Source organism: Vanessa tameamea, chromosome 30 (genome assembly GCF_037043105.1).
Source record: "Vanessa tameamea isolate UH-Manoa-2023 chromosome 30, ilVanTame1 primary haplotype, whole genome shotgun sequence".
Lineage (NCBI taxonomy): Eukaryota > Metazoa > Arthropoda > Insecta > Lepidoptera > Nymphalidae > Vanessa > Vanessa tameamea.
The window spans coordinates 2,948,901-2,961,152 of NC_087338.1; the positions used below are offsets into that span (position 1 = coordinate 2,948,901).

General features: G+C 30.6%; 3 protein-coding genes across 3 annotated transcripts; 1 reads left to right on the forward strand and 2 right to left on the reverse strand.

Moving 5' to 3' along the window:
• On the forward strand, positions 1-4,404 carry LOC113391650 (vacuolar protein sorting-associated protein 37A-like). Its single transcript, XM_026627683.2, has 3 exons — positions 1-646; positions 1,850-2,156; positions 3,752-4,404. The coding sequence occupies exons 1-3, from the start codon at positions 173-175 to the stop codon at positions 3,874-3,876; spliced, it is 906 nt and encodes a 301-aa protein (XP_026483468.2). The 5' UTR covers positions 1-172; the 3' UTR covers positions 3,877-4,404.
• Positions 4,405-6,651: 2,247 nt separating this feature from the next.
• LOC113391659 (glucose-1-phosphatase-like) lies at positions 6,652-8,111 on the reverse strand. The gene has a single exon (XM_026627693.2). It carries the CDS (start codon positions 7,936-7,938, stop codon positions 6,679-6,681), a length of 1,260 nt encoding a protein of 419 aa, XP_026483478.2. The 5' UTR covers positions 7,939-8,111; the 3' UTR covers positions 6,652-6,678.
• A 2,601-nt stretch (positions 8,112-10,712) lies between these two features.
• LOC113391649 (glucose-1-phosphatase-like) lies at positions 10,713-12,053 on the reverse strand. The gene has a single exon (XM_026627682.2). The coding sequence runs from the start codon at positions 11,915-11,917 to the stop codon at positions 10,730-10,732; it is 1,188 nt and encodes a 395-aa protein (XP_026483467.2). The 5' UTR covers positions 11,918-12,053; the 3' UTR covers positions 10,713-10,729.
• Positions 12,054-12,252: the final 199 nt, after the last annotated feature.

Below are 12,252 nucleotides of genomic sequence, written 5' to 3' on the forward strand. Positions count from 1 at the left end.
TCAATAGGTGTCGTTTGTATAAAATGTCATTGTAATATTCATAAATTTGATACATTATTCGTGACTATGGAATAACTATGCAAACCTATTGAAGCGAAACAAAAAAAAAAAAAGAGTTATAATTGACTATAAGACAATTTAATCAGATACAATTATATTTAAGTAATTTAATATGTTACCACGAACATATTTAACTGAGCAAGATATAAGGAAACGACAAATTGATACGTTAAAAATTTTCAACGATAATGTAACCGAAATAAACGAAAACTCTGAGTATAGAGTGGAATTCGAAGCTAGCGGACGCAGTTTTAGTCTAAATGTAGTTCTAAACCCTGAATTTCCTAATGAAAGACCAAATATATTTATAAATCCTGTCATACCACATCCATGGCTCCTAGAAAACTCAAACCAAGTAATGGGAGCTCCAGGCTTGATGAACTACACCCCACATTCAGACTTAGGTCGTGTAGTTCAAGCTATTATCCGTGAATTCCAAAGATCAGTACCAATTATAAGCCACGAAGATAAATCAACGGACACAAGTCCCCAATCAAGTTACAGCTCACAATCATTGATGTTTCCGGAATTAAGTGAATTGACAGTTGAGGAATTGCAAGAGATTATGGAGAATCCAGATTTACAGGTAAATAAAAATGACTATTCATTGTGTACCTACAAAAAAAATGATGTTCATAAACTTATCAAATAGAGAACCAATTGGCAGCTAATGAAGTAATCTGTGTTGTGAGCATAATTGTGAACCTATCTCCATCTTGTGAATACATAATCAATAAGCACTCAATATATTATCACTAATTGATGGAACAATGATCACTTGGTGGTAGGGCTTTGTGGAAGCCCGTCTGGGTTGGTACCACACACTCATCAGATATTCTACCGCCAAATAACAGTACACTGTATTGTTGTGTTCTGGTTAGAAGGGTGAGTGAGCCAGTGTAATCACAGGCACAAGGGACATAACATCTTAGTTCCCAAGGTTGGTGGCGCATAGGTGATGTAAGGAATGGTTAATATTTCTTACAGCGCCTTTGTCTATGGGCGGTGGTGACCACTTACCATCAGGTGGCCCATAAGCTCGTCCGCCAACCAATGCCATAAAAAAAACAAAAGATTATATATATACAATACATATATAAAGTTACAACCTTAACTCCTAGAATTCATAACAAATATTTTGCATATTTTTACTTCCATATTTAAATATATTTTATGTACACTGTGAGTACATTTCTGGACTACTATTGCTACATCGAGTCTATACCCAGAGGTTGTCTGGAAGTGATTGCTTTTTACAAAAATACTCTTTTTGTACATGATCTCTAGTTTCAGTTGGAATAACTGTTCATTTATAATGCGGTGTACAGTAAAGAGTATTTATATTGTATTTTAATATAAATACACCTTAAAATTGAGGAAGTTTTGCACTGCATATAAATATCCATATTGTTATAAAAGAAACCTTTTTGCTGCTTGGTAATCTCTATGTAAACATGTCTGGGTAGGTACGACAAACTTGCCACATATTTTTTACTATCAAGCAACAATACTTAGAATTATTGTGTTCCCGGATGAAAGATGAGTAAGGCAGTGTAACTACAGGCTCAAGGGACATAGCATCTTCGTTTCCAAGTTTGGAATAAGGTGATGATGTATGTCACCAGCAAATTGTAAATACCGTTCATATCATATTTACAATTCTACAGTGATATATATAAGTGGTGTTGACTACATACCATCAGGTAGCCCACTTGCCAGTCTGCCTACCTATAGAAAATGAAAACCATACAAATTGAACTACACTTCTGATCCTGTTTTTTAATTTCAGGATAAATTACTAGAAACAAATCCACAATTATTGGAACTCGATTTGGAGACGGAGGAACTTATGACAAGCATTGAACTCATAGCACAAGAGAATATAATGAAACAACAAGTTTTAGATGATCTGAAAACAGACGTCCTCGACCGTATATCGACGATTGTGCAAATGAAGATGAGTTTTGAAGAATTGAATCGGAAACATCAAAAGTTATCTGAAATGTACGATCCGCACAGGATTAGAGACTGCTTAAAGGATGGAGCCTGTAAAGCAGACGAAGATGCGGAAGTGATAGCCGAACAGTTTTTATTAGGTATTTATAATTTCAATTTACTGCCACCAAATAGCATAGCATGTATTTTAGGGCAAAATACATGCTACGCTTTCATTAACATACAAATTATAAAATATATTCAGATCATTTGATTGTTTACGAGTATGCTATACTCATGTCTATCTTAAAGAACAACTTTAACTACTACTGGATTTCGGTGCAAGTTTAATACATATATAAAAAAAAATACTAACTTTTTTGTATACAATTTTATAATTTTGTTGCAAAACTGTAGACTTTCTTAGAGATTCGCGAAAAGAAGGCAGTTTGAATGTTGGCGAATTAGTGAAATAGAATGAGGAATGAGGATGTGAGTTATAAATTAAGATATATTAATCAGAAACTGTCTGTAGTGCATATGTATGTATTATATAAAAGAGCATCTATGAGTAAATCTCAAGGTATATAAATCTAAGGTTTATTTATATTTTCTCCTTTGATTGGAATATATATAGTCTATTACAGTCCAAGAATGATTAAAGATAACAAAACTTAGATTTACGTATTTCATGCGATTTCCTAAAAGCTCAGCTATATTGTACACTGCTAACAGTTCTTAATTAATATATCTTTATTTATAATATAACACTAATCCACTCTGACTCTATTCCAACCATAACAGGAAAAAAGCCAAGTAAACAAAATTTGACAGCAAATTGACGCGATATCATTGGTCGAGAGCTTGATTAATCTATGATATTCACTATGGATTTGCGAAAAGTGGCATTTTGAACGTCGACGAAACTTATCGGAATTTTTGAAGAAAAATTAAAATGGTAATAAGTGGTTAAGAGCAATAGTGTTGTGTTGTAAATAAATATATATTAATCATAAACTCTTAGTAGTGTACAACATAGCTGAGTTATTAGCAAATCGCACGAAATACGTATATCTAAGGTTTGTTTTTCCTTTTTCCTACTTCCATCGGAATAGGCTATAACTACTTTTACTTCCAAACTTTCGATAAGAGCTCGTCGACGTTTACAACGGATTTTTTTCTAAAATCCATAGATATTTATTAGCTCTCGACCAATATGTCATCAATTCGATGTCAAATGTTGTTTATTTGGCTTCTATACTCTTGTGGTTAGAATAGTTAATAGACGTAACCTTTGATTAATGTGAGTTATGAATACAAATACATTACAAAATTACGAATTATGTCGCGTAGTGGAATACCGAGCATTGCTCTTTCCAAAGCACGTGACCTTGAGCTTGGAAAAGAGGTCGGCGGCGAAGGACCACGTCTCAGATTCTGTCGTCACAAAACGTATCGCTCGATTAAATAAGGTTAATATTATTAACACATTAAAGTTTTCATTCGTGTCGAGATCCGTTTTGCATTCTAATTATTTAATGGTACTAGTGTTTGCCTGTTGATCGTAATTCGACCATAATATTTATTGGAAATTTGATTACTCATTACTATTTTTTTTTATTGAGAACACTAAGCTCTGTAATTGCTGTAAAACAAAAAAAATCAAGAAACTCGGTTGAAAGACAGTGAAAGAAAACGGTACTGAACCTTTGTTTTTGCCAATTTTATGAAGATGTTGACATATTTTTTTTTACAGGTAACATTCCAGTCGAGACATTCATAGCTAAATTTGCTGAAAAAAGAGCACTGGGGCAAGCAAGGCGAGCGAGAGAGGAGAGGCTGGCTCATCAGCTAGCTCAATTGGACAAAGCTACGACATAAAACTATTTCTAAAATCATCATACACATACATTTATATATACCATTTGTTTATGGTCAGTGTGTTAGCTGCATGGAATGGAACGAAAGGGAAATATTTTGTTGGCAGGGAGTTCCCCGTCACCATTTGAGTGGTGAATGATACAAATAATCGGTCTTTATTGTGTGCAATATCAAATAAAATTAGTTTGTAATTTATATTTATTACTGATTATTGATTAACCTTCAATGGTAAACAAACTTAGTAATTATACGTTTAATTTTTTTTATTGATGTAATACAAAGGTTGAATAAGCAAGACTATGAATAATTACAAACACAAGTGCCCGATTGCCCGTTGATAGTGTATAGAATAACTAAGGCTTGTTACGAGCGATAATGGCTACGGTACACAGACTAGTACTGCGTAAGTTTGATTTATACAATTGGATTAATAGCGTTGGATACAATTTTATTACAAATTTGTAACTTATTGTTAGATAATTATATTAGAATTGTATTGGAAACAGGAATAGTCAGTATCAATAAAAATATATAACCTCAATAGATTTATTTCGACCTTTGTTTTACTATTTAAAAAAAAATCGTGAAAAATCCTCTGTGTGTATAATATTAATGTTGTTGTATAATGTATGTGAGAATCAGTAGATTCACAGCATGTAGGGTACCTATGGTCTATTTTAACGGCAGAAGATTTAAAGATAGATTGACGTGACGCCATTTGTTGAGATCTGAAATAATCTGTGGTTTTCGATATTGATTTAAAAAAAAATGTCGTTTTGAACTTCGGCGATGTCATCTAAAATATTAGAAGTAAAAGTGGATATAAGTGAATAAATAAATATGTTATAATCAAGAACTGTTTGTTGTGCATAATATAGCAGAGCTATTATCAAATCGCATGGAAAATGTAAAACTAAAGCTTGTTTATCTTATTCCTTCTTCGGTTGAAATACGCTAAATATAACATGTTATGATGATATGTTTATAAGACTAAACAGAACATGCCCTTAAAATGTAATTTTAGCAATAAAAATAGTCGTGATTGTTAAGTACGTAAATATAAATTTAGTTGCATATTAAAATATATATTGGTATATATTTATCTAATTATATTATTAAATTTCTAAATTCTTATTTTATTGTCGAGGCTCTGTACTGTTAACGAATGATGATCTGTACCAAATGTCATTTCTTGAATAATACTGTTTCACACTGCATAATTGTATATCAATGCCCGCGTATTTACGAAGTAAAAAGTGTAAATATTTCGGAGGAGTTTTATTAAATTATTGCCTAGTATAAAAGAGTTATCTACATTATAAATCAATCGTTTATCATGCAAGTTTATTATAAAATGGTAACGCCATGTTTATTTTATCTGTATGCTTCAAAAATTGAATTTCCAGTAATCAGTATAATAATAAATTTAAAAAAATTGGCGGTTTATAGCTGTTTTCAGTTATCTTTTCAACTTTTAATAGGTAATTTATGATCTATACTACTCAAAGCCAGAAATAAAACATGGGCTTCTGATACAATTAATTCATATTCACTAAATATATCTTAAAATGGTTGTCATTTTTTTACATAAACATAGCTTAAATACTATCTTAATATCGATCATTTTTAAAATACATATTATGTAATATATTTACAATCCCCATAATAATTATTTCTAATGAATTTAAAATCAAATCTATACTTAAATTACAAAATATATTCCTTATTATTTAAAAAAAAAAACTATTATTTAAAATTAAAATACAGATTATACGCAATATTCTTAATTACTACGGAAAGTACTTCCTGGAACAGCCCAGGGATAAAAGTTTTTTAAGATACATAGTTTATCGAAATATCGTGAGTAGGTACAGATAATATTATCAAAATATTATCTGTACTTACTACTAACTGTATTATAATAACTATATAACATCCATATTATACATATAAATTTTCAGGTTGAATCAGGCTCTTTTTATTGGAAAAACTGCATTAAAATCCGTTGTGTAGTTTAAAAAATCTAAGTGTACGACAACGGGAATGGTCTGTTTTATATTATATATAAATTATCTCATATCTGTATGTAGTATGTACTACTGTTGACCTTTATTGACTAGAAGACATGGCATTTGATAGCTTATCAAAAAAGTAATGTATACATTAAAAAAACAAAGAAGTTATTGAACTCTATACATGTAGCCAGGTTGTCATTTTATATAAATAAAGTATTATTATTATATGTAATTTTATATATACTATATATATATAAAGATAGACTTAATAAACACCTCAAAACATCATCGTCGAGCCACGACGACTGATACATTAAATAAAATTGCAGCAGGTTCTGTATAAAAAATTACGTAGACTTTTAATTATATTTTGTTTATAGTACCGCATCTTTTAAAAAATTGCCACTGATTATATAGGAGATAAAATTTCATAGAAAAAGTCATATTATTTTGATTTAAGGTTTCGTGATTTGTATGTCCCTTTAGAAATCTCCTTTGCCATCTGAGCCGTCTTTTGTGGGTACACTCTTAGTTTTATTAAAATTCATTCAACTTCTTCAATCACAAATATCGAGACGAGTCATGGTAGCCATCTGACCATTATTACACTTTCCAGTTTACAATTTAATAACGCATTCCTCTAATGCAAATAGCACACTAACTTTTTTTTAACTTCATATTTTTTTATTATATAGTTACTTATATTAACACACTCATTTAGTCTATTTGACTAAACCAGTAGTATTTAGACTCATATGAATAAGTTTTTATGATTATTTTTTGAAATCTAAAACAAGGCTTTATAATTATTGTCATAAATTTTATTTAAAAATCGAAGAAAATCATCCCAAAGACAAAAACCGTTGTTATCTGTTTTGCAATACTTTAATTCTAACAAAGCAAAGTTTGGTGGGCTTTTTAGTGATAATACATGTCCATGTCTCAGCTGTTTATTTGTTTGATAAACATAATTAATTTTTAGCAAATATTTATTTAATGTCATGTCAAACCACTTCTGGAAAACAATCTTCCCACCAATTGGTGCTGAAACAAAACTATCCGGTAAATTATATGGTTTAAAAGACATTGCATTTAAAATTACATTAATATTTGCATCATGCCCCATTAATAAAACAACATTAGAGATTTTATTATTGAATATGTCAGTCATATATTTTAAAAGTGGTTTTGCTATATCTTTTGAGACTTGGGTCGTGTTAAAAGTAACATTATGATAACCAGCAGTAAGGTCCAAAACTGAATGCCATTTATTTTTTTCATTTAATTTGCCCCAAGCAACTTCTTCCATTGGAAATCCATTATAATATGACATCAAAAAATCATCAATAGCTTCATTACACAATTTTAAAGGTCCCGATAGTTTAGGCTTTTTGCCTACCAATATTTCTAATTGATTTTTATCCTTATTCATGTCACATTCATTTTCTAGTTTACAAAGATCTGAATATTTGTAATTGAGAATATTTTCCATGGATTTATAGGATTGCTCTAAATTTAAATTGTCTAAAACATATTTCATTTCTTTAAGAGCAATATCTTTAAAAATGGCTGACGAATTATGTATTACTGGATTAAAAATGAGATCTGTTTTATTTAGATCAGTATGGTGCACTATAATATTACAATCTGGGAAGGCATTATTAACAAATGCCTGTGCAGAGAGCAGTGTTCTTTGCATTGAATTTGCATATACATAGAATTCTTCATCTGTTGGACAATTTTTAGATAGTAAACCTTCATTATGTAACCAACTGAAAAAAAATGTACCCATATAGCCTTCTAAAACAAAACCTTTTTCAGTAAGATATCCAGGTTTTTCCTTAAAGTGTGGCCATGGCTGTGGGGTCATTCTGCCAAGGTTTTTAGACAAAGGAGTTCTCACATTGTGCCTGCTTAATATAACTACTTGCTCTAATCTCATTGATGGCACATTTGAAAAAAATATAAACACGAAAACAATCACTTGGATTAACACACATATTAATATAAGACATAGCGTATTAATAGTTTCGCGTTTGTCACGCATGATGTTTGAAAACTTAACTAGGAAAGATGCATACTACCTACGTATAAAATTGTGTAAGATAAATGTGTAAATACGATGATGAAAAGGTCATATAATTGTAACCTAAAAATACAATGTTTTACATAGTAATATTTAATCTTATTTGCACCTTATCATATACATTTACATTGAATTTAATAACCCTTATAAATTATTATAACATGAACATATATATATATATAAAAAAACAATAGTATTTTGCAATAACATTGTGTTTTCCGAATTTACACTTGTAACTTGACATGACAGAACAGAAAACAGATTAAATATCATACACATTATAAAGTCACTACAAAACAAAAACAAAAACTAGTCAGTGCTGCCAGCTCTGAAAAATACCTTGACGTTTAAAACCAATCCAATCGAAAAAATGTCTATTCCAATCGTATTCTAGTCGTCGCTATTTTCTAAGCTCTGTTATATTCTTATGATAACATTCTTATAACAGTTCTCAATTAATAAATATTTATAATACAACACTATTTCACTTAACTACTTGAACCCACTTTAATTCTAAGTTCCAATAACTGTTTCGTCGATGTTCAAAACTTCTTGACCAATGATATCGTATCAGTTCGATCTCAAATGTTGTTTATTTGGATTTCGTCCTCTCGTGGTTGGAATAGGATGTATCACTCACACAAATATAACTTGTTTTGCTATTGGTTTTCATATTGATTATATGTAAATAATAAATTTGACAAAAAAAAATCTGCTGAGTTTCTTTCGCCAGTTCTTCTCAGGTATTTTCTTTTCCGAACAGGTGGTAGTGTATAATTTATTTATTTATGACAGTCAATAAGTAAGTGTTATGCTTCTATATTGAATAAAGGTATTTGAGTTTACAGGATGTCTTAGTATCGTGATATGACTAAAATAAAATATACTTTTTACTTAGTTTATACTTAGATTATTTGTTAAGGTTAATTTTATTGAAAAATATTGAGAGGCGAGTGAATCAATAGACCTATACATGGAAATACTTATTTTGATTTACAATTTAATAAGGTTTTCTGATTTTATGCTAAATATAGGCGTTCCATGAATATCACTTTTGCATATACATAAATTGTTCTTACGTCGCCTATAACGCAAATTAAATGTCGCACAAAATGCGATGGAGCGAGCTGTGCTCGAAGTATCTTTTAAGGGTATGATCAGAAATGTAGTTATCTAGCGAAGAACTGGAGTTTCAACATAGCTTGCGTGATTAGTAAAATAGCAAACTGAACTGAAAAGAGCTATCTGAACTATTTATAATATTAGCTCTAGGACATCATTACGCGAAAAAATTAAAGAAATAGGTGTATTAACGGCTGCTTCACAATATATTTATGATAATATAATGTTTATACAGAAGAATATACAAAAGTATTCCATAAAAGCTGATATACATACTATTAATACAAGAAATAAAAATAAACTTGTAACCCCTACTTTCCGTTTGCATACGGTACAGAGAACGTTTTTGGACAATGGTATACGCATATATAATAAGATACCGGGAAATGGAACCATTTACGAAATTTAAAAAGTTTATTAAGACTAAATTAATAAATAAGTCTTATTATTCAATAAAAGAGCACTTTTTAGATAAAAACGCCTGGATTTAGGTTCGGGTTCCATCACAGGACACTAATTTTTGTAAAAAAAAAACAGCGTTGTAAATCTGTCTATTTGAAAAGAGCAACTATGCGAGTTTCTTGCCGTTTCTTTTCGCTGGAAGCTGCTTTCCGAAACGGTGGTAGTTTTTTAATATCGACGATTCAAAAACACTTCGCTGTGAAGTTTACTTGAATAAAATAGATTTGATTTGATTTGAAGTGCTAGTGAGCTGGTCACGTTTGTCGAGAAACCGATGGCCGTTGGAGCAGACGAGTCCTAGAGTGGAGAACGGAGATCGGCTAACGCAGCGTAGAATGTCCAGCCAGATGTACCAATGACGTGAAGCATAGCTTTTCACAGCCGGTCGCGGAACCCGACTGGCTGTGAAAAGCAGAAAACCGTGACCTTTGGCGCATTTTGAGAGAGGTCTATGTTCAGCAGTGGAATGTAATTGTTTTATGATAATTATATAGATGATGTTAATAGTATTTATGGTGCTTTGTTTGCTAATGATAAATCACTACTTTTTAAAATCGATAGAAAGAAAAAGTAACAAAACTACAAATTATATTTTGTGCTAATTTAAGACGATCTCATAAAAAAATTGATATAATATTTTTATAACATTGATACTACTATTAAACTATGAATTGAAATCGATACTTTTCGATACGTATGTTTTGATTATTTTTAAAGACGATTTTGTATGACGAATTCTACTTTAGTATACCAAACACCAAAGTTATGTTTATTCTTTAAAACCAAAATTTTTGCTATCGTGAGGCAAGAGACACAATACGGATTTATATATTGGAAATAAGTAGTTTATTATAGCGTCATAATATACTTACAATATGATGTAAAACCACAATAATATCGATGGAAACAGTGACAATTGAATTTGTAACAAAATTAAAGATACGTATATAAAGGTATATACATATCATAGGATTCATAACCATTTAAAAATACATTGAGGCTGAGAAGAGATATAAACAATTTGGTAAATTTTTAAACCAGAACAAGAGATATGTTATACACTTTTTTATATATTACATTATACATATATTTTAATTACATATATTAAATAGTAGTATAAATACATTTACATAATACATAAATACATTTATAACATACTACTATTACATTAAATATCCTTTAATATTTTCATAAAATCGTCCCAGAGACAATATCCTTGTTTGTCTTTTGGACATCCTGCAATTTCGAGTTCTACCCAACGAGGCGGGTTTTCATTCGATAGTTTTGTACCTCTCCGCAATTGTTCAACAGTTTGATAAACATAATTTACTTTTAACAAATATAAATCCAATTCTTTGTTGTGCCATTTTTGAAATACCAATTTTCCGCCTAATGGGGTAGTTTCATATTGATCTGGCAACACATAATGCTTAAAACCAATGGCCGCTATTACTGAATTCAAATTCGAATCATGTCCGTGTAATAGAGTGAATTTTGGCGCGTTTCGATTTTCAAATAAAGCTTTCATGTAATCTATTAATGGATTTGCTACTTCTTTGGCTAAAATCGTACTATTAAAGCGAACGTTTTGGTTTGCTTTTGTTATTTCTGCGAGAGATTTCCATTTGTCAGAGCTGTCGATTTTGCCCCAAGCTACTTGTTCTAATGGCATTCCTTCATAGTAGCTCATTAAAAATGAATCTAAAATAGAATTACCATAGGCTAATGGACCTATGATGTTAGGCTCATGTCCAATTTCATAATAAATAACATCTTTAGTATCAACAAAGCTACAAATATTGTTCATTTTACAAGCTTGAGAATTTTTTAAATCAATAATTCCTTCTAAGTCTTCATATGATCCTTTAAGTTGAAGTTCGTTTAATTTTTGCTGCATTTCCGCAATTATAACGTTCTTTAAAACATCTGATGTATTTCTTAAGATTGGATTAAATAATGGATCCATTTCTTCAGAGTTAATGCTGTGAACATTAACATTGCAAGAACTAAACGCACCTCGTACAAATGCTTTTGCAGATTGACGTGTCCTTTGTCTCGTATTTGCATAAATGAGAATGGAATCCTTATCCGGACAACTTTCACTTAACAACTTTTCCTTTTGAAGCCACTTCACGATATAATCACCCATGTATTCTTCTAATCTTGCACCTTTCGCTGTCAACATACCCGGCTCTTGACTCCAAGCTGGCCATATATTCGGCGATAAATGTTCCAAGTTAGCTGTCAACGGTGTACGAATATTATGCCTACTTAATATGCAAACTTGTTTAAGTTCATGTCCAATAACTATTAAAAAAAAATTTAAAAATATATAAACGTCAAACTTTCCCGCCATTTTCACTTATAACCGAACGCAATTAAAAATATTTGCACAATTATTTATAACTGTTTCGGTCGATCGAATCGACAACACTGATTACATTTCACTTGAGTTTATTTCATCACGCTCTCGTGATAATGTAGTTAGCTGTAGCTATCACAAATGAACAATTATTTAGCGATTGCTTATAAGTCAAGGACTCTCAACGCATCAATGTAGTCATATCGTATTTAATTAAAAAACAACAATTATTTCCTGTTTGCAAAATTAGTCATTATATTAACTAAGTTACTTTTACACTTTTTTTTATAATAACGTCGTCATAATATTCTTATTATTCTAATGTCATA